This window comes from Colossoma macropomum, unplaced genomic scaffold (assembly GCF_904425465.1).
Source record: "Colossoma macropomum unplaced genomic scaffold, Colossoma_macropomum, whole genome shotgun sequence".
Classification (NCBI taxonomy): Eukaryota; Metazoa; Chordata; class Actinopteri; order Characiformes; family Serrasalmidae; genus Colossoma; species Colossoma macropomum.
The window spans coordinates 17,806,604-17,834,111 of record NW_023494785.1 but is presented as its reverse complement, the minus strand read 5'-3'; the positions used below and the strand labels follow the sequence as shown (position 1 = coordinate 17,834,111).

The window sequence follows — 27,508 nt, the reverse complement described above, 5'->3', positions numbered from 1 at the left end:
AGCATAGCCAACAAACCACATTAATTACAGCTCTGCATGTTGACGCAGTGAGTTTACAGAGAAAAGGGCCAAATATGTCATAACATACTTCAGGAAAAATGTTTTTAAATAGTGAAATCGATATGATGAAGCTCAAGTTGGCTTTCTATCCACCAGCTTCATGTTCGAATTTTCCCGTTCCACCTTAAATGGTGCAGTTACATTCTGACACCTGAGGCGAAATATGGCTGATATGTTTTACACCACTAATGAGCTCCCAAAATTGACTAAGGTAGAGAAATATTACAGCCGATTGATCCTTCCATCTCTAAGCATTTCCATCATAATATCAGTTTACTCTTTTGTTTTTTTTATTATTGTTTGGAATTCCTCTTTAACTAATTTGATCCACAATTGTGACCAAGAATAAAATATATATTTTCACTAACTTTTCCAAAAAAATTCTGAAAAGACATGGGGCTGTCAAAAAAGAACAAAATTCATGTACTCATATAGCTAGGAAAAATTTGGGATTAAAGGGAAAGTCCACCGATTTTTATAAATTTGTGAAACTTACTGAGCCAGATTTCTTCACAGTGGTGGTGGTAGGAACCAGAGGTCACAGTGTCTACCACACAAATGTAGTCATTTTATTTACTGTCCAAAGTGACCAGAGAATCTACACATTTCTACTGAGTGTCATATGCAGTGTTGATAATGGTAAAATGTAAAAACATTTATCTCAAAACTATTGTACAACAATGTCTCAGGCATCAGGCAGTGTATTTTTAACTACTTTCAGTAATGACTTTCTGTGAGGGAGATTTTAGAGGCATTGAACTCTTCAGACGTCTGGTTTCTGTGACCACCACTGTGAACAATTCTGACTCAGCTAGTTTCTCTAGAATGTAACATTTCACATCAGACTACTCTGAATGAGTTTATTTACACCTTAATGATTAAATTATGCAGAAAAAAATGGTGGAACTTCCTTTTATGGTTTAATATGCATGAGAGTTTAAAGCAAGACTTGGGCCAAAGTTGTACACACTTTCCAAATCAATTTTAGCATATTTGTCTTAGATTTCAGTATTGCTTACATTCACTGACTCAGAGACAGCCACACCCACGCTGTGTCTGTGTTTTGATAGGACCATGTGCTGCATTTTTTCCTTAATTTTTGCAGAAAAAAAGCTTTGTAGATTCTCTTACCTTTAATGTCATGGATGTCAAGAAGCACTGCATGTTTTGCAGGAATCTGGAATGCATGGAATCTCGTGTGGATTGAAAATAGCAGATAGGCCATAGTCAGGTCAGATAGGCAAGATGTGAACCAGTGCATAGGCAATGCATTGTCTGTGGATAATGGACTGTTTCATTTTCCCTCAGTCTCGATTTGCTGAATAGAGGAAACCATTTTTGGTTCAATAAATGCAAGTCTAATTTGAGCTTTATCTAGAAAATAGCTTTTAAGACAAACACATACTGGACTATTTTTTTTCCCTTTCTATTTTCTGTTGATTAAGATCTTAAATTCCAGCTACTGGCAACAGTACAAACACACACACACACAGGCACACACACACAAGGGGACAGTAATGCCTGGCGTTATTTATGACTGTGGTTTTCAGTGCAGCAGAAGAGACAGCCCATAGGCTCCATAACCACACAAACACCATACAGGATCCAGCAGTGCCACTACTGCGACTCTGGCCTGAGATAAATCAAAGCTGTTTCTACAAGATAAAGCCACTGAGTGTGTGTGTGTGTGTGTGTGTGTGTGTGTGTGTGTGTGTGTGTGTGTGTGTGTGTGTGTTGGGACACGTTGCTGATAATCGTGGCCGAATAGGGAGATGCTGTGTGTGAGGAGATTGGCTCTATAAGCAAAGACTGAAAATTTGAAGCATAATTATTTTCTGGTTTACACTGTGCCTACAGTTGTATCTGTCAGCTGACAACAGTAATGATGGTAGGATATGTGGTTCTGCTTTTAGAAGGGAAACACTGACATTTTGGCTTTGCACATATTGTCTTCAGGCACATCGCACATGTATTCACCTACATACTCGCAAATATTAGTCCTCCTACACAATTGACCTAATCATGCAACTGTTGCAAGGCTGGGCAAGCTTTACAGAATGTTGGTAAAATTCCTGTTCAGCCTAATTGTGTCAAAATAACTGTTTTGTTGTGTTAATGATTTCAAATGAGATCTATTCCATGTGCGTGTAAAAGGTCACTCTCTTAGGACTGCCAAAGAACAAAGATTGCATTTGTGGTCAGAACATGAACAGATCATAGATCTGATTTATGTTATCTGTGCTACATGGTTTAATTAAAAGACTGCAAGAACAGTACATACACATGCAAATGAAAACAGTTTAAGATACTAAGTTTTCCCTTATCAATGTCATTGTTTGTAAATATATGCTCATTCTGAAGTTGATGCCTGCAGCACATTACAAAAAAGCACAAGTGCAAGTTAAGACTGTACTATGCATGCCTGACTGTTAAGACTGTACTATGCATGAAAATGTATGTTGTGGTCTGACAAGTCAACCTTTGAGATTGTTTATGGAAATAATAGATGTTGTGTCCTCTGGGCCAAAAAAGAAAAAGACCATCTAGACTGTTACCAGCAGAAAGTTAAAAAGCCAGGGGATTTTATGGTATGGGCTGTATTAGTGCCCATTGCATGGGTAACTTGCACATCTGTGAAGGCATAATTAATGCTGAAAAATATATATACACATTTTAGAGCAACATATGCTGCCATCTAGAGAGCATTTTTTTCAGGGACGTCCATGCTCATCTCAACATGAGCCACATTCTGCGCGTGTTACAACAGCATGGCTATTGTAGAGAGTGCTGGTACTGGACTGGCCTGCCTGCACTCAAGACCTGTCTCCCATTGAAAATGTGTGGTGCATTGTAAAGCACCACACATGACAGTGTGGTAAACATGACAGTGATGGTAAACATGCTTCTATTCCAACTTTTTTCTGGAATCGGGGCTTGTACTAATAACACTGATTCTCATTCACTAATCAGCTGTACAGTGACTGGTGTAAAACAGCAGGACAACAATTCTATTTATATGCAGTTAAATAAGTGAAAAAATGCAAACTCTGATGAATCACACATACACACACTCACACAATGACATGCAGACGGATGTCAGAAACATCTGGACTATAACAAAGAGACACCACTGATGGCACTGTGAGGTAGCACAGGGTACACCAACAGATGGCTTATATCTCTCTCTCTCTCGCTCACTCTCTCTTGCTCTCTGTCTGCACACACATACACATACTTCCACTCTTTCTGTTTCTCTCACTCTTCTCCCTCCTCCATCTCTTATCGTCTCTCTCTGCACCTCCACGTCTCTTGTCAAAAAACAAGCGTCATCAAGTCATTGTTCACCAGGAGGTCTGTGTGTAGGGGGTGCCACAGCTGTCAGAGCTGCTTATTCAAACGCAAGCTGCTGGGGATACTGAATGCTTCTTGTTCGATTTGTGTTTCATTGCTACTGTTTATGACAGTAAAGATATGTGTGGAGTGTGTCTGGAAAAAGACGTCTTCCTAGTAATAGAAAACACTGCTATGAGGATATATTTTCCATACTGATATACAGTAGTGCTGATTTGTGCAAGAGATCTGCTTGCAGATCACTCTGGGACTGTGTGATTAATGGAAGTTTTGGACCTCTGCAATTTCCTGACTGCTAAGCAAGTCCCAAAAGACCATCTCAGATGTTTCCACTTAGTGTTCTGTGAGCATCCTGACCTCTAGTAAGCATTAGCACTGGATTTAAATGCACAGGTTTAAATGGACGATTATAATCCCATTTTAAGCCAGACCTATGAGATGAAGCATCGTAACTATGCTTGATTGCTCAAAAAGAGGTCAGTTTTGCTTTTGAAATGTGATCAGTCACCAAAGGGGCTTATGTTTATCACGTTTAGGTGGCAGCGTATCTAGCGGCGGAAACTGATCTGGGATCAGGCTTCTTCTTCTTATCACTGATTACTGGAAGATGATGTTTACAACTTGCATTAATATATGTTTTCAGTGATCAGATCACAACTGGATTTCACCTGATGAAAAGCCAGATGCAAACTCAGGACATATTGTGATCAGATTGAGATCAGATCATTCAAACCACATTTGGAGGTGGTCAGAGGGGGATGTAGACCACATTCAAAACAAGTGTAAATGGAATGCGTTTTCTAGATCTGTGGTCTACAGTTATGTAAGATGAAACGCATCTGCTGAGTGCTGACCAGCAAGTGAGAGGATAAACAAAGAACTACAAGATGGAGGATGTGTGAGGATGAAGTTATCTCAAAACCAGGTGCCATCTTGTACTCTGAACCAATGAAAGTGTATAATCCAAGCTTCTCAGTTCACATCATAACAGGAGAAAAAGAAAACAAAAGTACAACAGAAACGACATATGTGTTGTGTTTTTACTTGGGAAAGTAAAATCAAATCTCATCTTGTCAGACTGTGAACACATTTTAGTAAAACGTCTAAGTGAAATCTGGCCAAAGTATATCCAGATATGATCTGGAAACAAAACAGATGTTAATGCAAGGTGTAATCAAGCTCTAGGTGTCCTAATTATTCCCAAATTGTCAAAATACCTCCTGTTTGTTAACATATTGGACTATGTTGCCTTCCACCATTCTCACTTTTTTTGATGAGTATGGAAAAAGCAAAAGCTAGGAACTAATGTTTATAAATATCTCAGGTGATTTTTTTTGTGGATAAGACTGTGCAGGAAATTGCCTTGAAACACATGATTATAGTACCTCTGGTAGAATCTATTGTCTGAATGTTTCACAGTTTCACTTGGGCGTTTGTCAGTGTGTAAATCAGTTTTATATAATGACAGTCTTACATATCACGTATTTGTCATCTGGGAAATACTTGTCTACAGACTCCTTTATTGAAGCTTACAGATAACAACTAAAGACAGCTGATTACTAACAATTGTGCACAACAAGGGTGCTGAAGGTAGATATGAATAGGAGAGTATTTTCTATCAGTTGTCAGTAAATGCTTTTCTTTTGTCATCCATATTTTGGAGCATTTCCATTGGTCCATTCATCATGAACTGTTCACACAATGTGAAGGGCAACTGGTGTGCCCAGGTGATGTAGAAAAAAAATAGAGTTAAAAAAATGGGAGATTTGATATGAGGCTCCATAACCACACAAACACCATACAGGATCCAGCAGTGCCACTACTGCGACTCTGGCCTGAGATAAATCAAAGCTGTTTCTACAAGATAAAGCCACTGTGTGTGTGTGTGTGTGTGTGTGTGTGTGTGTGTGTGTGTGTGTGTGTGTGTGTGTGTGTGTTGGGACACGTTGCTGATAATCGTGGCCGAATAGGGAGATGCTGTGTGTGAGGAGATTGGCTCTATAAGCAAAGACTGAAAATTTGAAGCATAATTATTTTCTGGTTTACACTGTGCCTACAGTTGTATCTGTCAGCTGACAACAGTAATGATGGTAGGATATGTGGTTCTGCTTTTAGAAGGGAAACACTGACATTTTGGCTTTGCACATATTGTCTTCAGGCACATCGCACATGTATTCACCTACATACTCACAAATATTAGTCCTCCTACACAACTGACCTAATCATGCAACTGTTGCAAGGCTGGGCAAGCTTTACAGAATGTTGGTAAAATTCCTGTTCAGCCTAATTGTGTCAAAATAACTGTTTTGTTGTGTTAATGATTTCAAATGAGATCTATTCCATGTGCGTGTAAAAGGTCACTCTCTTAGGACTGCCAAAGAACAAAGATTGCATTTGTGGTCAGAACATGAACAGATCATAGATCTGATTTATGTTATCTGTGCTACATGGTTTAATTAAAAGACTGCAAGAACAGTACATACACATGCAAATGAAAACAGTTTAAGATACTAAGTTTTCCCTTATCAATGTCATTGTTTGTAAATATATGCTCATTCTGAAGTTGATGCCTGCAGCACATTACAAAAAAGCACAAGTGCAAGTTAAGACTGTACTATGCATGCCTGACTGTTAAGACTGTACTATGCATGAAAATGTATGTTGTGGTCTGACGAGTCAACCTTTGAGATTGTTTATGGAAATAATAGATGTTGTGTCCTCTGGGCCAAAAAAGAAAAAGACCATCTAGACTGTTACCAGCAGAAAGTTAAAAAGCCAGGGGATTTTATGGTATGGGCTGTATTAGTGCCCATTGCATGGGTAACTTGCACATCTGTGAAGGCATAATTAATGCTGAAAAATATATATACACATTTTAGAGCAACATATGCTGCCATCTAGAGAGCATTTTTTTCAGGGACGTCCATGCTCATCTCAACATGAAGGCATCGAGCCACATTCTGCGCGTGTTACAACAGCATGGCTATTGTAGAGAGTGCTGGTACTGGACTGGCCTGCCTGCACTCAAGACCTGTCTCCCATTGAAAATGTGTGGTGCATTGTAAAGCACCACACATGACAGTGTGGTAAACATGACAGTGATGGTAAACATGCTTCTATCCCAACTTTTTTCTGGAATCGGGGCTTGTACTAATAACACTGATTCTCATTCACTAATCAGCTGTACTTTTCTTTTGTCATCCATATTTTGGAGCATTTCCATTGGTCCATTCATCATGAACTGTTCACACAATGTGAAGGGCAACTGGTGTGCCCAGGTGATGTAGAAAAAAAATAGAGTTAAAAAAAAGGGAGATTTGATATGACAGCAACGATATTCAAATAGTCTGATTTTTAAATTCAGTCTCTTTGGTCAATACAAAATTCTTCTTGCAGGGCGAGCACTGTATTATATTGTTGGCCTCTTTCAACATAGGAATATTAACAGTGAGATGAGGACATACCAAACAATCTAACATTCATCACACATTGTTTATTACAAGTACAAAATGGCTTATATGTTATGTTGATTGTTAGTAAGAGCATTAGGTCACATGCTACTAAAAAAACTCTTTACCTGTATTTTTTTAATGTGTTTCTGCCCATCAAATTCAAATGAATGCAAAATACACTGAGGTTGTGTTAGGTAGGGGTAATTTAAAGTATTGAAAATTATAGTACTGGATCATTCAAATTCAATTTTTCAGTTATTGTTTTACATATTGTGGAATTGAACTACATTGTGGAATTGAATTTCAAGGCAGTGAACTTTCGATAAAGCTTGCTACACTAGCCTTCCTGTGATGGAAACTACACCTGATAGCGTCCTAATATAACTATGGTTTTGTTTTTTCTTCCAGCCTTGGAGAAAAGGTTGATATGTTGACTGGCATGGTTCAGGGTCACCCACAGCTGTAAGAAACCTCTCTCTCTCTCTCTCTCCCTCCCTCTCTCTCTCTCTCTCTGCAAATGTGATGATATACAAGGTGACTGTATTCACGTCTTTTCTGTACTGACAGTCCAATTCTGACAGCCATAGTAGCCTCAAAGCTTATTCTTGTCCAATTACTGCCGAACACTGAGCGAGTCTTTGTTCTCTGTTGTCATAAGCACTCACTCTTTCTGATCTTCCTTCCACTTATCACAAACAACTATTCTGCTGCTGGCTATTTGTTTGCTTTTCCTCATCTTCATATTGGGGGCTACTTGTAATCATAGCCACATCTGACTTCACTCTAAGCTCTATTTTAAAGCTAGAGGCAGTGTAATTATGCGGCTCTGGCAGTTCATCAGAAAGGTCCAATCATTAATGCTGAAATTGAGTCTGACCTCATCTTAATCATCTCCTTGGGCTGTTTTACTGTAATCTGTCCCTGCTGCCTCTTCATTATTCTCCATGTTTAAAGCAATGAGATCAGCTCCTGTGAAGTCTTCTCTTGGCTGCTGCTCGTTTGCCTGAGAAAAGGGTAAAATAAGTAAATTACCCAACATAACATGTATGTGTGCCTTAGGTAAAAAAGGTAGCACAGCATTCACCATTGCCATATGAAAAGCAGCTAATTAAATATCTCCAGTGCCCTTCGGATGTTGTGTTAAGAGCAGACCCCTCTAAGGAAACTGCCAGAGAATGTCAGAGTTTTTGGTAACACTTCACTTTAATAAGGCTACATGGCACGTATGTCAGCTCTTCATGACTGACATAGACCTACACTCTTAAAAAAGATGGTTCTTCAAAGGTTCTTTAGTAAAGGCAGTGGTTCTATATGGAACTTTAAACACTCAAAGAACCATTTGCATGCTTTAAGGGTTCCTCCTTGATGAAATATTTCTTCAGATTGTGTTGAATATGGTTCTCTTCATAGCACCAAAATGGGTTCCTCTTGTTGCATTGTTACAATGTCAAGCTTGTAACAATAGAAAAAAATCCTTTTTGGTGCTATAGAGAACCCTTTTCAAAAAGGGTTTATATAAAACCATATACAACATATTCTCCATCAGTCTGAAAAACTATTTGATCACACAAAAAACTCTTTAAGCATGCGAATGGTTCTTTGATTGTTCATGGTTTCATATAAAACCATTGGGCCTCATTCACCAATGTCTTCCTAAGTTTTTTCTTATTTGTTCTTGAGAAAGGTCCTAAGAAAAAGTCTACATCAGATTCATGACGTGTTCTTAAACTGCAGAACTGTTCGCACGTTTGTGCTCTTGAGTGTGTGTAGATTCTGTTCTTACCTAAGAACCAATCTCAAATATCAAACATTGGTGAATGTCAGAACCTTTGTGAAAACTGCGCAAGTGGGTTTAAGAAGAAATTTCTTCTTAAGAATGGTTCATGAATGAGGCCCATTGTCTTTACTAAAGACCCCTTGAAGAACCATCTTTTTCAAGAGTGAACATAAAAATTTATAAACACTTATGCCAGTAGGTGTCATTTCTCATAAAGATTGCCTTTGCCTACTTTGGTGTCAAGTTAAGCAAGCATCTATGTCAGGTGATATAGATTTTTTTTATGATATTACATTGCGTCATGACATTTTCTGGGGTGAAATCACTCTTTGTATCTCATGTACCAGTGAAATCATGCTGTTAGTATCACATAGCTTGCCAAGTTGGGCTTGTTGCACAAAAATGGGCATTTTCTGTGACTTTTAGGTAAAGTGAGTTTCATTTTGTTATCATTTTATTCATTTCCTTATGTCATAGTGAAATACACTAATATACAAAATCAGTATGTCACGTGACATAGATGTTATGTCAACTTGGTCATAAAGTTGACAAAGCAGCCTTTACGACAGACGACACATACTAGAATAAACCTTATCCTACAGTAAAATGTTACCAAGCTTTTTTTAGCTAAAGTAATTTCTCTCTTCAAGGATAGCTAGATGATATACTTTCAAAGAGCACAGACTGTCAATGGAATATTCTATTTTGGACATTACACAGTTGTCAATGTCCTGAGCTTTAAACAGACTACACTGGGTTTGTTACAGCTAGAGAGGTAAGAAATAGACAGAGCAATCAATGGACAGAGAAAGCCCATAGCCAGAGATATATTGAACAAAGTGCTATATCCTGAACTGCATGTGAAGGAACTGTTCCATTAGGATCCTAAATGCGTGGTTTTTCACAGCTGGAGGTGGAGACGAGCCCATCTGCGCCAGAGGAATTGAGGAAGAGGAAGAAAAAGGGGGGGTTGGCCTGTCTCGTCTCAGCCTCATAAAGCAGTCAGACTCAGAGAAAGTGCAGTAAAAGGGCAGGTAAACTAAATATTGTGGGTGCGTTTTTATTTTATTAGCTGCATTTGAGACATTTATCCACTTTGTTAATATTTACTATCCTGTGTTGTATTCTAATAGAACATTTTGTTATTTCGGCTGGTCGTCTGAGTGTTTATTTTAGCATTCTTTTCTGCTGTTTTTAGAGTTCCTGTAGAGCTGAAAGGTTTCATCCAAAGTTCTATGAACTTTTCAGTAATATATAGATGGGATATAGTACAGTTTGGCAAAACAATGACTTTGTGACACTTATTTGACTGAACAAATGAATAAACTGACTGCTTGCTAGCCACCCTGCCTGTCTGAGTGTGTGTTGTGCTTGGAATGTTGCCTTGTTGAACGCTTTAGCTGTACTTGTTAAAGTTGTTTGCACTTTGAGTTTTAAAGCGGTTTAGCTTAGCTAGCGTGCTTGACCATTGACATGATGACAGGAACACTCAAGTGCTAAATACCCAGCTGATAATTAGAAAGGGGTCGTCAGAAAGGGCATTAAAACAAGACATTGGACTAAGGAGTTACTTCCATATTCATTTTATGGTGCACCAATTACTCTTACACTAGCTTTAGGTACACACAATATGATATGAGATAGTTTACTAAATATCAGTTTATACTTTAAGTGCATGCAAGTCAAGGATCTTTAAACTTTTGAAAGGTCCTTCACAGTCACACATGTCATCAGCACACAGCACACTCTCTTCAGCATTCATTGAAAAGTTCTATAGGGAATCTAAAGTGGTTCTTCTATGGCAGGGGTGTCAAACTCAACCACTAAAGGGCCATATTAAAAAATCTCAACAAATCAGTGGTCCAGAGGAAAAAAGTGCTTTGCTGCAAAGTACATTAATACTTGGGCTCATTGTCTGAGCTGCTGAGATGATTAGGTGTTAGGTATTTATATTGGTTGAACTGCAGCTGAAATGCAGCTAGTGTGTTTGGTGATATGACTGGTGTGGAATTGCGTAGAATTGAGGTGTAACCCCTGTCCCATAGATTGTTGTTGGGGTAGGAGAGTCAGAGCACACGTTACATTGCAATGCTGGGGACTGTAGTGCAGCACACTGTGAAACAGGCTAATATCAATAGAAAATTAAAATACTATTGCGGGCCGTATAGGATTGTGTTGGGCCTTGTGTTTGACCATTGGGTTCTATGGCATCCAAAGAACTGTTTTTACCACCTTTATTTATAAGAGTGGTAAATATTGAATAAATACTGTGCTATGTGTGATATAAAGTTAATATTACTGGTATTCTTACTTTGATTTTACTAACTGGCAGGTGAATTATCGGCATCTTTAGACCTTTTTATTTTTTGGTGAATTCACTTTTAAATGTTTTTTTTAACTGAAAGCTGGTATTGGTTAGTTCTACAGAATGTCTCTGCCTTCTTGACTGCCTCCTTACTCTTTAATCCAGACTGTCATAAACCACTAATGAATCACTTTTGAACTTTCTTTTTTAAAGCCAAACTCTAAACCCTACCCTAACATTAAATATAAAACTTCCCTTACCTAAGTATTAATCCATCTCCCCTCAAGCAGACCTCCCTAAAACAGGCAATTCTCACACAGTGCAGGTCCTGGCCTGCAGCTCTGAGGACCGTGCATTAGTTTCCTCACAGGCAGGGGCAGCTGCTCCACAAGAACTTCAGGCCGACGGTGCTGCAGGCATGACATTCTTCACCCCACAACATAATGGGAGCCTTTCATAGGCGCTATCTGGAAAAGTCATAAAAACTTTCAGCCACAGCGAGGGGATCTTACAGAGCTGAGACATTCCTCTAGCCTCAGGCATCGCTTTCCTGCATGCAGATACAGCATCAGCATGTCAGATGCACCTTTTCACTTGAAAGGGAAATGTAAGGTTCTGAGGAGATGACAAGGTTGTATGTAAGACGCAAATGCAGTGGATCAAAACATTCGAAAACCTGTATGAGATATGCAAATGCAGTGAATTAAAACTTGCAAAGCAGCACTGACCAAAAAAGCCTGCTTACACAAAAAGAAACTACATTTGACTTTGGTCTATAAAGCTGATCAAAAGTTTTTGTTGTTTGTTAATAATCATTTAGAAAAAAAAAATGTTTTGCATTTATTTGTTTATGTACATATGTTGTTGAGAAATGTCTGCCCTATGTGGCTCAAAATTACTGCTTTGGGCGAGATAATTAAAGAAAGGCACTGAGGGCTAAATACATGTTTAGGACGCTTCCCCTCAGATTCCTCTGTCGACAAAAAAAGTTTTGAATGGTTTCAAGAGCATGGTGCTGTTCATTTCAATCTGTTTTGGAGACTTTTGCTCTGTTTTCTGTTTGCACTGCATGTTTATGGGAAGAATCTTACACAGCACTGTAGTCAGAAGTGCATATGCATGCTTATTCCTGTAGAAAAAACAGACAGACAGACAGAAGGCCATCACCTACTCTATACTGCAGGCTATTGTAGTCTAGTATTTCTTGCCCAGATTACATCTCGCCTTACATTGTACATGTTTTGTTTTTAACATATCTCCCCGTCACAGTAGAGACGCACAGGCCAGAATGAATGCAGAACATTTGGAAAATGTCAGGCTTCAGCCTTTATATATAAATTTACCACATTCGCCACAAAGTATAATGACTCTCTTGCCTGTGTGCTGTATATATTTTATACTGAATGGAATTCCTTGTAGTACTCATTGCCTCTGCTTTTCTCTGCCTAGAGCTTAAGGAAGATTTGTTATCTTTGTGATTTACGGACTCTGGCTCGCAGTTATGGCTGCATGATTTGTCTTAATCAGCACTGTTTCTCTGCTCTGTCTTTCAGGGTCTGAGGGCAAGACTAAAGCTGAGAGTGAAGCGGCGCTACATCGTGGCCTCCCTGTCTCTGCTTGTCCTCTCAGCGGTGATGATCAACACACACTCACCCTCCCCCTCTCAACAGAAGAGGCTGCCCTCACGACGGCCCCTCCATAACCAGCCCACTGGGCTAAAAAGGACGGGCCCCAAACTACCTCTCCATCAGCTACCTTCAAATGGCCATAGCGGAACCTGGAAGCTTTCTAAAAATAAAGATTCAGCCAAGCACCAACTAGTTGTTGGCCACCATCAACACAGAGGCAACAATGTGCATGAAAAAGTCCAACAAGCAACGAAAAAGAAGATGAAAAACAGTACAAAAAGGACATTTACAAAATCAAAACAAGGCAAAAGCAAACACTCATCCCAGATGTTTACAGCCAGTGCAAAGCGTAGACTTGCTAACAAACCAGGCAATGGCAGTGACTTCAAATATGTCATCCAGCTTCCTCTTCCCAGACCTGATCAAACCATACCACAGCCTGCCAGTGTGCAGAGTCTCCACCCTTACATTAAGCCATGCAGGCACAAATGTACTCCAGATGGGTCTAAGCCAGAGAAGCTGGTGGGGCAGTCTGCGGAACTTAAATGGGGCCCAGGAAAAACCAAAACACATGAAAGACAAGCAAAGCCAGCTGAGAAGAGGAGGCACCACTTTCCGGTGGAGAACAACAGTATCTCTGGGGCAGGGGCTGAGGGAAAGGGCTTTATGGCTGGTTGGTGTGAAACCTCACATAATAAAGCTGAAGGCTTGAACTGGACCAAAGCAGAATCTCTACCCTGGCTTAGTCGTGAAGATGTGGAGAAGATGCATTTGCTTGCCAGGGGCACTGTGCTGAGCAAAGCCAGAATTCCAGGCCATGGACAAGTGCTCCAGGTGGGACTTGGTGGTCACAATGATACTTCTTCACTAGTTGGGGGCCATAGCAAAATCTGCCAAACAGGAAACTGTGCTCTAATCAAGCGCCCCAGTGACTGGTTTGAGGTATTTGCCTTCCACTTAGACAGGGTCCTGGGTCTGAACAGGAGTCTCCCTGCAGTGCTAAGGACATTCCACAGCGATCACCTTCCATATAAATATACCAATGGTTCTCCGAGACCTGTGGTGTGGTGGGACCCAGATATTCAGCATCTAGATGATGATGATAATGACCAGAACTCTTTCTCTCTCACCTGGCCCCAGTACCAGGCTTTACTGAAGACCAGGTGTGGCAAGAAGGTGCCTTTGAACTCATCTGGGTGTGTAGGAGTGCACCATTCAGAGTGGGCACGACTGGCGCTGTTTGACTTCCTGCTACAGGTGAGAGGTTAATCCTTCGAAGCCTAGAAATTATTGTTTTACTGTAAATTCAGTCTAGATTACATATTAAATATCTGTATATCTGCAAATGCAAAGGTTCTATACCGATTAAACGTTTTATTTTTTTCTAGAAACATCCAAGGACCATTTAAGACACTTTATTTTTAAGAGTGAAGGTTCAAATCATCATGACATACACTAGATGAAGTATGTGGGCACCCCTCCTAGTTAGTGAGTTCAGGTGTTTTTGCCTCACCCAGTGCTAGCAGATATGTAAAACCAAGCACATGGCCATGCAATCTCCCCAGACAAACACTGGCAGTAGAGTGGGTCATACTGAAGAACTCAGTGACTTTAAACGTGGCTCTGGCATAAAATGCCTCCTTTGCTACAAGTCAGTTTGTGAAATGTGTGTGCTGATAGATCTCCCCTGGCCAGCTGTAAGTTTTCTGGAACAGTGGAAATGTGTTCTCAGAAGTAGCGAATCACATTTCACTATCTGGCAGTCTGATGGACGAATCTGGATTTGGCAGATGCCAAGAGAATGCTACCTAGCAGAGTGCACAGTGCCAACGGTAGAGTTTGGTGGAGGAGGGATAATGGTCTGAGTCTGTTTTTCAGGGTTTGGGCCCCTTAGTTCCAGTGAAGGGTAATGTTAAAGCTACAGCATACAAAGACATTTATGACAATTAATTGCTTCCATCTTTGTGGCAACATTTTGGGGAAGGCCCTTTCCTATTCCAGCATGACTGTGCCCTGTGCACAAAGTGAGGTACATAAAAGACTTGATTTGATGAGTTTGGTGTGGAGCAACTCCAGTGGTCTGCACAGAGCCCTGACCTCAACCCCACTGAACATCTTTGGGATGAATTGGAACATCAACTTTCTTGTCCAATATCAGTGCCTGACCTCACAAATACTCTTCTAACAGAATGCTCACAAATTCCTACAGACACACTCCAAAATCTTGTGGAAAGTCTACCCAAAAGGTAGAGGCTGTTATAGCTCAAAAGAGGAGGAAGCTTATTAACATATTAATACCCAAGGTTTTGGAATGGGATGTCCAACAATCTCATATAGTTGTGATGCCCAGGTGTTCACATACTTTTGGCAATATAGTGTTTCTCCTTGATTCAAAGTGTAGAATCTGCACAAGTGATAAGTAATTAAACAAAATGATTGCTAGTTCAGACCACACCTTCAGTATATCCTTGAACTATAAGAGACTGTATGACTGAATGAGGGAAGAGAACTTTGAGAACTTGGACTGGGTGGCTTCTGCTTGAGCTATAAAGCTGGACCTCCCCTTTGATGAACTGGAATTGAACTGAGGAACAGGGAGGGAATGGGCTGAAAACTTTGCAAAAACATTGTTGCAGGAAACACTAGGTGGAGATGGAAATTTACAGGATGTTTGATTTGAAAGAGCGGGAGCTTCAGTCATGGTCCTTCCCCAAAAGTTATTTCATAACTCCAGTAAGCAGAGTCTGGGGCAATACTGCTTTTTTGCATATAATAAAGTTTTATTTTGAACATTACATTAAACATAATATATCTGTTTCATACTGAACATCAGGGGCAGTCAAAAAAGTTAGTTCAACCAAAAACCCGAAACACTTTTATGGTTATTTCGGTGTTCTGTATTGGAGCTTCTTTGTTTAAACTACTCTGATTAACAGTTATTTTATGATTCACAGTATGAAATGGACGGCAGTGCCAAGTAAACAGTGACTCACCTGCCAAGGAAAGATTGAAAGCTACCATGTGGAGATCTTGATTAGCTTTTTTTTATCATCATAGTTGTTACTTTTTCCTGTCAGAAAGCCCACCCCACCCTTATATAGTTTATAATGAGCCTTGAGTTTTGTTGGGCTTGCTCCTCATATATGGGTTCTTTTGATTAGTCTGGTCACAGAATTTCATGGCTGTGTTTGCAGAGTGGACTACATATTGGGCAGTTCATTCCTTTGTGAATCACAGACAGGTTTTACAACAGTTGGGTTGTAGTTTATTAAATGTATAAATAAAAAGACTGCATGTAATTACTGTGAGTATATATCTGCTTAGTTTAATTATCCTCTCTGTAAGCCACAATCTTGGATATGTTCAGCATTTGTGTCAAAGTGAGAGTGTCACAGTGAGAGTTAAAGGCAAGTGTAATCCACCAATTATATTTAATGACACTATTAAGGGCTACAGAAAGAATCCTAATGGAGTTCTTAGGTGTAACAGCACCCTATAGGGGACATGTGTCTCACTGCTTCATAAACAACTGCAGTCAGTGGAGAACTTCAATTAGGGAGGAGACCGTTATTAGCAGGTATTAGAGGACTCGGCCTTTGTTTACTCTTCTCTTCCTGCCTGTTAACACACCGGCGCACTCACCCTCTAAAGAATGGGTGCACAAAACGCTTTCTCAGACATTAGAAACAGTTACCATGGTGATGAGAAAAATGATGTGATCGTGAGAGCGCTAGTCTCTCCAACACAACAAGAGCGAAGTCTCACCTAAAAGGTGATAAATAACAGACTGAGAGTGATAGGCTAATTATTTCCTTGCATATCTTCTCAATATACTTTCTTAAACAATTTCTGCTCTTTGTGAGCATATATACAGTATATACATAATATACAGTAGAAGGAAATATGATTATATTAGCAAGCCCAGCCATAAAGAGAAGACTGTGTATGATATAGAGTTATATTACATGTTAGTAATGCTGAGAATGTCTCAAGGGTTTAAGTCATATCTGCATAGTGTGCTGTGGACCATGTCTTGAAAATCTCTGAAAATCTGATTTGGTGAGTTTATTTGAAAAGTAGAAAAATGGTAGCTAAAATTATCACCTTAAATTCCCAGTCTTATTACATTCTGAGGCTCATTACTCAGAAATGACATGGAATGCAATGCAAACTGGTTATGAGTTATAAATAAAATAAAAATGGAAAGACTGAATTAAGCTCTAAGTGTATTATACATGCTTTCAGGATCAAAACGAAAGAGAGAGAGAGAGGTAAGCAGGGATAACCTACAATGTCAGGACAAAACCCTGACAAAAATCTTGACCTTGCAAAGTTCTTTTTCCCAAAGTTATATGTTTCCTTTTTTTAACTGAAAAGGCAAATCATTTCTTTTTGGTTGTTGAGGGTAATGTTAGGGTTTAGAGTTACATTCATTACATATATAATCATATGCAACAGTTTGGGTGCCCCTGGTCAAATTACATGTTTTGTTGATTTTCTAAGTGAAAAAAGTTAACACTTCCTCTACAGAGAGCACACTTAAAAACAGCATTTTTCTTTTTTTGAGTAATAAAATAAAACATAAGATATAAAATGCACAATAAAATTGCACAGGCCAATTTTGAGGTTTCTTTCTTTTTCTTCTTTTTCTAGTATGTCTAATTCAGCAAATGAATTGTACTTAACATCAAATTTGCAGATGTGTTGCCTGTAGAGGATGTGTACTTTTATACATGTAATTTGACCACAGATTTGATTCCTGTCTCCTTCCTGCACCTGCTTTAATTTAATGAAGGACTGAAGTGGGTACTGGATGCATACTGTAAATACTGGACTTCCTCAGGGAGTTTTGAAATGGTCAAGCTAACACGCTGACAGACATAAAAATATAATGTATGGTGTATTTATTTATTTATTTATTTGTAATCATTCTTTTTTTGAACATATAAACACTTACTGCCCGGATAAATGGCTTTAAAGATCATTTTCTTGCATGCCTGGGATTTTTGCCCAGTACTGCATGTAAGACTTACATCCTGACCAGGCATAAAAATAAGTGTGTGTGTGCGTGTGTGTGTGTGTGTGTGTGCATGTGTGTTCACAGATAAGTTATGAATAAAACATAAGTAGTCACGAAGAGAAAAGTCAATAAGTGTAAGGCAGCCAACAGCTAATAGCGCGGTATTGATCTGGTGAAATTGCTGAGTGGGGCCGTGAACACTTGTTCCCAGCTCCTCATTTACAGCCCTGATGGCACTGAGGCGCAACTTAACACCCATAAGCGTGAAACAGTGTGAAGGACACTTTGACTGTCACCTCAGGAACAGCAGAGCTTCTGTGCTCTGTCTGAACTGAGGGACTGAGAACTTTGACATGGTTGGCTCTCCTTCAGAGCAGCTCTTGAGAGGAGCATATAATAACTGCGATCAGCCACTACAAACAGTTCAATCACTAATCAGGTTACATTGTATTCCCTTAATAATGAACAGTATTTGGCAGACTGCCAATATTCAGGTTCATGAATAAAGTTTCTCTACGCAAGCTGTGGCCAACACATGATTATTGTTCTGCTGTGATTTGTTATTTCTATAGTTGACAGTGACTTCAGTTTTCTACCCCTGTTTATGATGTGGGGTGCACACATACACTCGTGTATGTGTATGTGTGCATTTGTGCTCATCTGTGGGCCTGTTTATACCTTGGATCAGCATGTGTTTTTTGTGGTCTGATCACGTTCAGATTTCACTTGAAAAGTAAAAAGCCAGGTGAACAGCCTGAAAAGCCCCAGGACACACTGTGATTAGGTTAAGATTGCATCAGTCATGCAGCCCAAACACTAACTTTTTCTAAGTGAAAATAAGTTAACATGTTCTCTACAGAGAACACCCTTTTGTACATTTTAATGCACAACTACTGTTTATCTGCTGAATTTAACATATTGTAAATGAATAAACTGTGACCTTTGTGAAATTGCACCTAGAAATAGAGCAGTAACATTTGAAGAAAATGCTGTATTTAAGTGTGTTCTCTATATAGATGAAGTGTTAGCAAATCAACAAAACATGTTATTTGACCAGGGGTGTTCAAACTTTTGCATATAATTGTGTGCACAAGGAGTGTCTCATATTTATTGCAGGTTAAGCTACATTTTGATTACATTCTAATTGGTTAACCACAGTTGCCTGCATTGAGCATCATGATGAGTATTAAAGAACACAGTGTAGTTGCTGGAATGAAACAGTTCTCATCAATAAAAAAAGACTTGTCTTTGAAGATCTTAATAATAAAAGAGGTATCGCTGCATGTTAGTCAAAGCAAACCAATATGTTGCAGGCGAGTGTTTTTCTGTTGTAACAGTGTATTAAAAATCGCCTACCTCTACACATCACACAAAAACAACCGTCTGTGGTGGCTTATTCTTCATGTCAGTTGAACAGCTTGAACAGCCTTTTTCTGTCAAAGACAAAACACAACAGACTGTCTGACAATAGTACTGTGCAACTGATGACGTACGATACAACTTCACATGTGTACAGTAATTTGCAAGAAGCTTAAAATATAAAGACATTTTAGATGTGTCCAGATGAGTGGAGCTGGACTGATTCCTAGAAAGCTGTATAGCAGTAGTTATAATAAAAGTATGATTTGTTTTTGCAAAGCGTTGATCCATATTCAAGGCAGATACTAGAAGTTCTTGTTTCCCCAAAATAAACAAAACTGAATAAAACATTCAATCAATGCCATTTGAGGTGGGGTTTACATTATTTGAAGAGTTTTATTCCAGTTTATATACACTTGTAACAATTTTGGATATAAAAAGTTTTTGAAAGGAATAACAGCTGAAGTATAATGAGAATCATATAACAAAGGTGGTGTTAATAATAATATTGCATTGATATTTCTTGTATGTGAAAGCCAACTCCCAACAACATAAAACAAAAAAAATAAAAATTTGAAAGTGGTCTGAAATGTGCTTTGGACAGAAACTCTTCATTTATGCCTTATATTGCTGTCAAATAAGCTAACAAAAAACAATGTATAAAACAACGTATTCAGGTTTTTGAGCAGTGGTGTGTGGGCATGGATGAAAAGGTACTTAGTAATTTCCACATTAATTAAATCATTTCAATGAATGCTATTCTGTCTTTCAGTTTACATACTTTTGGCAGTATTTGTGTGGATGCAATATGTTTTATTCATGTGGAAATCTGAATAAAGTAAATTCAGCACATTACTCAGTGTGTCTGCTGATGATCTGCCTAGCTGACTAAGGCAAAGACTTGTGAAACAATACAATATTTAGAATTTACAGTGCAGAATCTTCCTCAGTGGAAATGGTTTGTGGCAGTCAGTGTGGTTCACTGGTGGTGCTAGTTGTTAGGATTAGGCAAGAAAACCCTAAGGTTGCCTCTGTGCTGGCTGGATGCAGATAGGATGTGTTTCAGTCTGCCACAGTGAAAGAATACATAATGTACTGAATATTGTCTGCCTGTGATACTGTTACACTACGACAGAGGCTGTCACATTGAATTAACACTAACATGAATAAAAAATACATATCATGTGGTTTTATGATATCTGACTCATGTCTTCATGATCTGGGTATCCCATATTAGGACGTGGCAGATGTGTCTTATTATAAATTACTTTATTTGTGGTCCTCCTTACAGTGCGGTTAGGTTCCTCAGACTGCCTGGAGCATGCTCAGCAACATCCTGCCACTGTCACAACAAAACCTTGTGTCTCTAAAATTGAAACTTTATAGTAGAATGGAAAAATTTCCTAAACTTAAGTCTGTGTTAATGTAATGAGATTTTATTCCAAGTAATGATGGACCCTTTCTATTTTTAAATTCATCGTGAAACATTCACCCAGTGTAAAGCTAATGTTTTCAAGTGCCTTACAAAAAAGGTTTTGAAGCAACAGTGTGTTTTCTTATCTAGGTTTTGCTCCTGTGCTCAATAGTTAACGTGTTAACATAAAAACAGGTATCACCTCAAGTTCTTGGAGCAGCTTTTCACAGCTGTCTGTGATGTAGCAGGGATGTGTGAGAGCCAGAATACAGGAGGAAAGTGTTAACTTAGACTGTCCCGGTAAAACACACACCTCGAGCCCCTCAGGAGCACATCTCACCGCGCTTCAACCTGCAGTTTGCTCTCACCACCAAATCAGCTGTATACCAACCACACAAGAGCAAAGATTACCCTAACCAAACAACAGCAGGACTATTAAAGGAGTTACCTTCCTCCTTGCCAGAAACATTTTGTATAATATTGCATTTTCTTCCTGAACACCAGATTTGCAATTCCTCTGTGATTAATAAACATTCCATAATCATAAATAGGCCATTTTATTGGGTGGAGTTAGTTCAGACGAAAGTTGCACAATCAGTAAGAAATCTGCTTCATTTGTGGCCCCTTTTAGTTTATTTTCCTACCAAACAACCTTCAGAAAAACTGTTACACGGCCAGAAACTGATACTGATCTTCAATTGTTTCAAAGTAGACCAGGTATAAAAACATTGATTATCCCGTATGGCAAGAAAATATATTTACATATGTTTCAAAATATGTCAGTATAATTCTGAAATATATTTACATAATTTAAAGGTCAGTTGCCCTCTGCCTTGTGTTAAACTTTCATAATAAACATACTAATAAAATGGTCCAAAATTACTTGCTTACTTCCATCGACATCCAGGAGGAGCTTAAAGTAGAGCCACTACTCCTCCACATTGAGAGGGGCCACTTGAGGTGCTTCAAGCATCTGATTAGGATGCCTCCTGGACGCCTCCCACTGGAGATTTACCAGGCGCAGCCTCCTGGGACGAGACCTTGAGGTCATCCTAGGACCCTCTGGAGGGCTTATATCTCTAAGTTGGCCTAGGAGCAGCTTGGGGTCCTCCAGAATGAGCTGGAGGACATTGCGGGGGATTCTCTGCTTTCCCCACTGCTAGCACAAGCCTAGCTGGACCAAGCGGTTAAAGATGATGATGAAAATTACTTGGAAAAAAATTGTTACCTTGACTTCCATTACAACTTAAGAAAGTTTGATGCCTTCAAAGTTACCATCATGAGATATGAGATTTTATTTGTAATTTAACACTAATATACACAGATTGTTAATGTGTAAGAATGAGTTTCTTTTTCTATGAGTGTTTATATTCATGTGTTCCTCTGTTTTTCTCCAGGTGAATGACAGACTAGACCGATACTGCTGTGGCTTCCGGCCCGACCCTGCTGATATGTGTGTGGAAAACCTCCTGAATGTCAAATGTGCAAACCCCAAAGATTTAATGCTGGTGCACATTTTGGTAAATTGAATTATCTCACTTTGTTCTGTCTGTCTGACTATTCAGAAGTATGAAAGTCCTTTAAATGAACCCGAATAATTAAGTTGACACTGCATCACTTAATCAACAAGCATTTTTCAGTAACTGCTTTGCAGGCCGTGAGCCTTTAAGCATATTTATTTTGAGGCAATTTTGTTGTTATTGCTATGTATTTTTTAAACTGTTGTGATAAACATCATTTTCATGTTGAAGCATCTTCCCCCCCCCGAGTCCTTGAGCTGTTCAGGCCCAAAGTCGCTTGTGTGTGAAGTCTGTTTGACTTCCTTTGAGAGGATGCATGCATAAATGATGACACAGTGGCTTCAGTGAAACATAACACTATTGCACTTTTTTATCTCCAGATGCATGTAGTAATAGTGACTTGCCTGGGGATAACAAGAGAGCCGCTGAAGTTGGCAGGGTCTGTTGCAATCGTGATGAAAAAAAATTCCTATTTTCCTGTGCTGAGCAGGAGTTCATCTGATAGAACGTTCCATTTATCATTGTATTACACTCTTTCGTAACTGCCAGAGCAACATCTCATATCATTTTCAAGATCAAACTCTAAGTTTGATACTTTACTGAAGGTCTTTTTCTTTTTCTTGCTCTTTCTCTCGCAGATACTAATGAACTTAAACACCCTACAGTTATTAAACATGCTATTTGTCTGTTTAAACTTTTATTAAAAATAAATAAATAAATGCATTTAATTAAAAACAAGTAACTCTGGTCCACCCACGACACTTTCATTTTCGGGTTTTTTCGTTCATTTTTAGTTTATTTCAGTGTATAGAATTAATGAATAATTTATAAATGAAGGAAGCCATTATTATTTATATGTTTACAAATGTTCACAGTAGGTTTTCAGGGAGGAACAATCTTGGAAATGATGTTTGTAACGTTCTCACAGGTACGTTTTACACTTCTGAAATGATGCTGAAGTAGGCTAAGCTTGGTGTTGTGTTTTACACTGCAGGTGTATAAACAGGCTAAACCTGTCGATTACAAATCCCACAAAATGATGATGAAATCATTTCCTTTGATTTACTTGCCCTTGGAGGAATGTGCAGTGGAATGAGTAGGAAAAAGGACATGAAAGCCATGAAAGGTGAACCTTTTGCAGGGCTTTAACACTTACCAGTCGCTCAAGACTCAGAGAAATAGCATTAGAGTGTGGAGATGGTGGTGGTCATGGTTTGGGTAGGGTGAGGGGATTTGCTCAGCTCGCCTGCAGCACTGCTGCATCCCTCACAGCTTTATTCAGATGACTGGAGAAATACTGCAAATTATCCATGCACCAACAGCATTCAGCAGGCTGTGTGCCAGCTATAGCAGTATGGCTTCTGTCGAAGCACACGATCCACATTAACACATTATATAACAGCTAGAAACACAATATGTCTGTTTTTAATATTATCTGTTCGGTCTGGTGGTCTCTTTGTTAGCATTTTATACAGTACTGTGCCAATGTCAGAGAACACCCTTTCATTTATTCAATTTACAGTATGTAATTATTTAATTTACAATATTTACAGTATGTAAATTAAATACATTTAATTTATTTTATGCGATTTTGTGTTGAATGTTGAATGTTTTTGTATATTTTTCTGACACTGAAAATAACTTAATGTCAGTTTTAAATGGAAATTTAAATAACAAAACAGTGGTCCTTTAACTTTTGCAGTGTTGTATTATATAGCTTTTTGTTTGGTCTGCTTTAGAGATTTATTATTTTACAGCTTGCTTTTTAGTTTGTATGCACTGTATTTGTGTATTTCACTTTATGTATTTGATTATTGCAGTGTACAGTCAACTATATGATCAGGTGGTCTCTCTCTCTGTCACTCTCTCTCTCTCTCACAGGTTCGGGGGTCTGATCCCTCTAGACTGGTCTTCATAGATAATGCAGGCAGACCGCATCACCCACACGACAACCTTAACTTCAGACTGGTTGAGGGCATTTATGAGTAAGCGCTGATGGTGAATCATTACTGTTATATATATAGAGAGAGAGAACTGCAAATCTGTATTCATGAAGTCCCTGTATAAGTGTACTGAATAAGGGCTGATGTTTACAAAATTTCCACAAATACATTACTCATCAGTCATCACTCAGTCTATTCCCTCTTTGACCTTGAAATTTGCAAACGTAATAATTAAGCAGTAGCTAAAATAATTCATTTTCACAAGGCTTTTTTTACAACCAACATTTATCCCTTGGAATAAAACAGTAGAGTGTCACTGTGCCTTAAGACAAATATATGTAAATGACCTCTGTTCTGATTGGCTGCCCTGTATTGGGTGTAAAAGCAGTAGAAAGAGTTGAAAGGTACAGAACATACTGCTTATACTGATACTGAAATTCTCAGGGACATCAGGAACAAAACATGTATCTCCACTTTAAAAATTTTAAAATTATTAATTTTTATTTTTTCTACATTATTTAAGCACAGCAGCTGCTCTTTACATTGTGTGAACATTTCAGGATGAAGGGACCAGGAGTAATGGTCTAATATTACTAAACCGCCATAGGTTGGATGGATGGTACCTTGTGAAAATGTGATTTTAGTTTTTCCATGGCAAAGACCTTTCTAACCCCAAAATAATGTATTAATTAACTGAGGACACTTAACCTGAGTCCAAAGCATTTTGTGATTTCAGGTTTCCAGAGAGAGCCATACGAGTGCTGCGGTCAGGCTGCCTGGAGCAGCTGCTCTTGCACTCGCTGTCTGTGGATAAGGAGCTGTGGGAGAGCAGAGGAGGAGCACCAGGCCTGAGAGCCACCATCCACACCATCCAGCAGAGAGCCAGAGCCCTACTGCAGCACCTCCAGGAGAAGAGACTTAACACTAACATGTGGAACTAATTTAACTAAAATTATCTTACTATTTCCAAAGAAAGGTAAAGTTTGCAAGTAGTGGTTTTAAAGAGCTCTCTGCATAAGGGCATACCAAATATGGTGCTGCACTTGGTTGGACTATGCACAATGAAGTCTCTCTGCTGTGCAGTCATGAGAAAAGATTTGTACTAGTAAGGCTGTAAAACTTGTTATCTTGTTGTGTGTCCTCAAAAATATGAAAGAAGGGGTCCAAATATGTCTATGATCAAATCTCTTAGTCATCTGTGGAGTGTAGAGAACCGAAAGGCACAGCCAAGGGAGGGAAATGGCCTCTAAGCTCTGCTACATTGCTCAGTTGAAATATACTTATCTTACAAGACCCATTCTTCAGTGTTTTAGCTGAGGTATGAGTGAGTGTCAGTCTCCACATGACATGTTTGTGAGTTATACTTCTGTTGTGTGCACAAAAACACACTGTTTTGGTTCATACTTTTTGTTTAAAGAGAATAGGTCAGCACTCATATGAGAGATTTATTAACAGAATTTGGCCAGAGGACGCTATTCTGACATGTTATGAAGACAAATACATGAAATAGGTATTGTAAGTTCTTCACATAATATTTAATATTCATTTATTACATTTATTACACAGTGGGGTCCAAAAGTATGATATCACATGCAAAACCTTTTTGATTTTTTTAAAGCTACACTATGTAAGGGGATTTGGAGACCTCTGTGGTGGAAATGTATAATTGCACACAACATGTAGAAGAACATTTTGTAACATTGGTTGTGCTTCAGACCCCTTCTCCGAGTGGATTAGTCTGATGATTGCAAGCGCATTGAAAGACTATTCAAAGAGAACTCTTTCAAAACTTGGTGAAGGGCGTGTCTTCTGAGGATGTAAGTGAATGATCTACTATTGTGATCATATCTTCATCAGTATGGTTTTAATTTGCATTTAACACCTAAACACAGAGCGAAACCTTCTTTTAGGCCTGTGGTTGTGATGTTAATACATAAAAACAGATGATGTGGTCCAAAAACATCTATGAATCCGGTGGACACAGTAATTTAAGATTACTACTTCAGATTTTACAAGGTGACTCGCAGCAGCACATGCACACAATATTTTTGTGGTTTTTCTCCTGACTCAGTAATGCTACACTGTTAAAAATGATGGTTCTTCAAGAGTTCTGTATAGAACTATATATATAGAAAATGGTTCTATATAGAACCAAGAATACTCAAAGAACCATTTGCATGATTAAAGGGCTCTTTGTGGTTCTGATTTAAATCGATGGGGGATGTGCTATAGATGGTTCTATATAGAACCTTTTTGAAAAGGGTTCTGTATAGCACCAAAAATGATTCTTTAATTGTCACAATGTGAATCTTGTAACAATAGAAGAATCCTTTTTGGTGCTATACAGAACCCTTTTCAATGCTTAAAGTGTGTACTTCAGTCTATTTTTTAAACAAAAACATACATAGTGCAGTGTAAACAACATTTTTGAATTTTTACATTTTTTAAAATGAAGACACATTAGGTCAAGTAACATTAAGAAGAAATATTTAAGGTTCTTAAAATTTCTAATAAGTTCTATATAGAACCATGAACACTCAAAGATCCATTTTCATGCTTAAAGGGTTCCTTGTATGGTGAAATTGTTCTTAGATTTATAGAAAATGTGTTGTATATGGTTTTATATAGAACATTTTTCAAAAGGGTTCTACATAGCACCAGAAAGGGTTCTGCAATTGTTATTGTTGTTAAGCTTCACGTCACAACAATAGAAGAATCCTTTTTGGTGCTATATAGAACCATATACAACAAATTCTCCATCAAAATGAAAGAACCATTTCATGATGTACAGAATGCTTTAAGCATTCAAATGCTTCTTTAAGTGTACATAGTTCTATACAGAACGATTGTCTTTATTAAAGAACCATTGAAGAACCATCTGTTTTAAGAATGTAGCTCACTAAGCAAATTTGTGACCATGTTAAGACGTTTGTCCAAAAAGGTCAGTTTTTTTTAGTCTGATACCTTCCACTGAATCAAGTTCAGTCAACTCAGGTGGAGTTGATCTACTCATCATCCATATCTGGAGTTCACGCCAATTGGAGAGCACACTGTCATTAAAGCAAAAGAGGGATAAATATACTGAAAGAAATTCTGAAATTTCAAAAAAAGTCAATTATTTCACTTTTCATTCAAATTGTTACACTGATAATATAGTCTGTAATTAAAAGAAACTTTGTATTTAATTAGAACAGAAGCCAAAATAGAAATATTTTCACTAGTGCTTTCAGATTCCACCATATATATTATACAACATTCAGTTGGCATCAACAAATGAAACTGGAGTTTCCTAACTGGGATTTGCTATCAAGTTTTTTTCTGTGTTCTAGTGCTTTTCCATATGTGAATATTGTGACTGCCAATCAAACCTCCAAACAGAAATGCACTGCTATCTGTCAGAATGTATCTGGAGGAGTGTGATTTAACTCTGAAGCACAACACTGTAATCATGTCGTAAGATCAGTTTGTGATATTGTCTTCAGGCAAAATGCAGATTGGGCACATTGGGGCAATCAGTTCACAATCTGCTCATGTCACTTCCTACATTCATCAGCTTGATAACACTTTGGGGGAAGATTTCCATCATGCAATTAAAAAAAAGAAGCCTTAGCAAGCATTAAATCTCCACTTTCATCCAGTTCAGTCTCCCACATGTGCCATGTGCCTTTTCTGACTGTGG

The 27,508-nt window shown here is 38.5% G+C and overlaps 1 protein-coding gene across 1 annotated transcript in view; it reads left to right on the top strand.

Annotated features, from left to right (window-relative positions):
- Positions 1 to 25,096, top strand: part of gask1a (golgi associated kinase 1A) — a 30,056-nt gene extending 4,960 nt beyond the window's left edge. Inside the window, exons 2-5 of the mRNA XM_036585559.1 lie at positions 12,499 to 13,830; positions 21,764 to 21,886; positions 23,768 to 23,871; positions 24,566 to 25,096. Coding sequence (XP_036441452.1) covers positions 12,499 to 13,830; positions 21,764 to 21,886; positions 23,768 to 23,871; positions 24,566 to 24,770 — 1,764 coding nt within the window. The 3' untranslated portion in view covers positions 24,771 to 25,096. The remainder of the gene's footprint in view (positions 1 to 12,498; positions 13,831 to 21,763; positions 21,887 to 23,767; positions 23,872 to 24,565) is intronic.
- Positions 25,097 to 27,508: the final 2,412 nt, after the last annotated feature.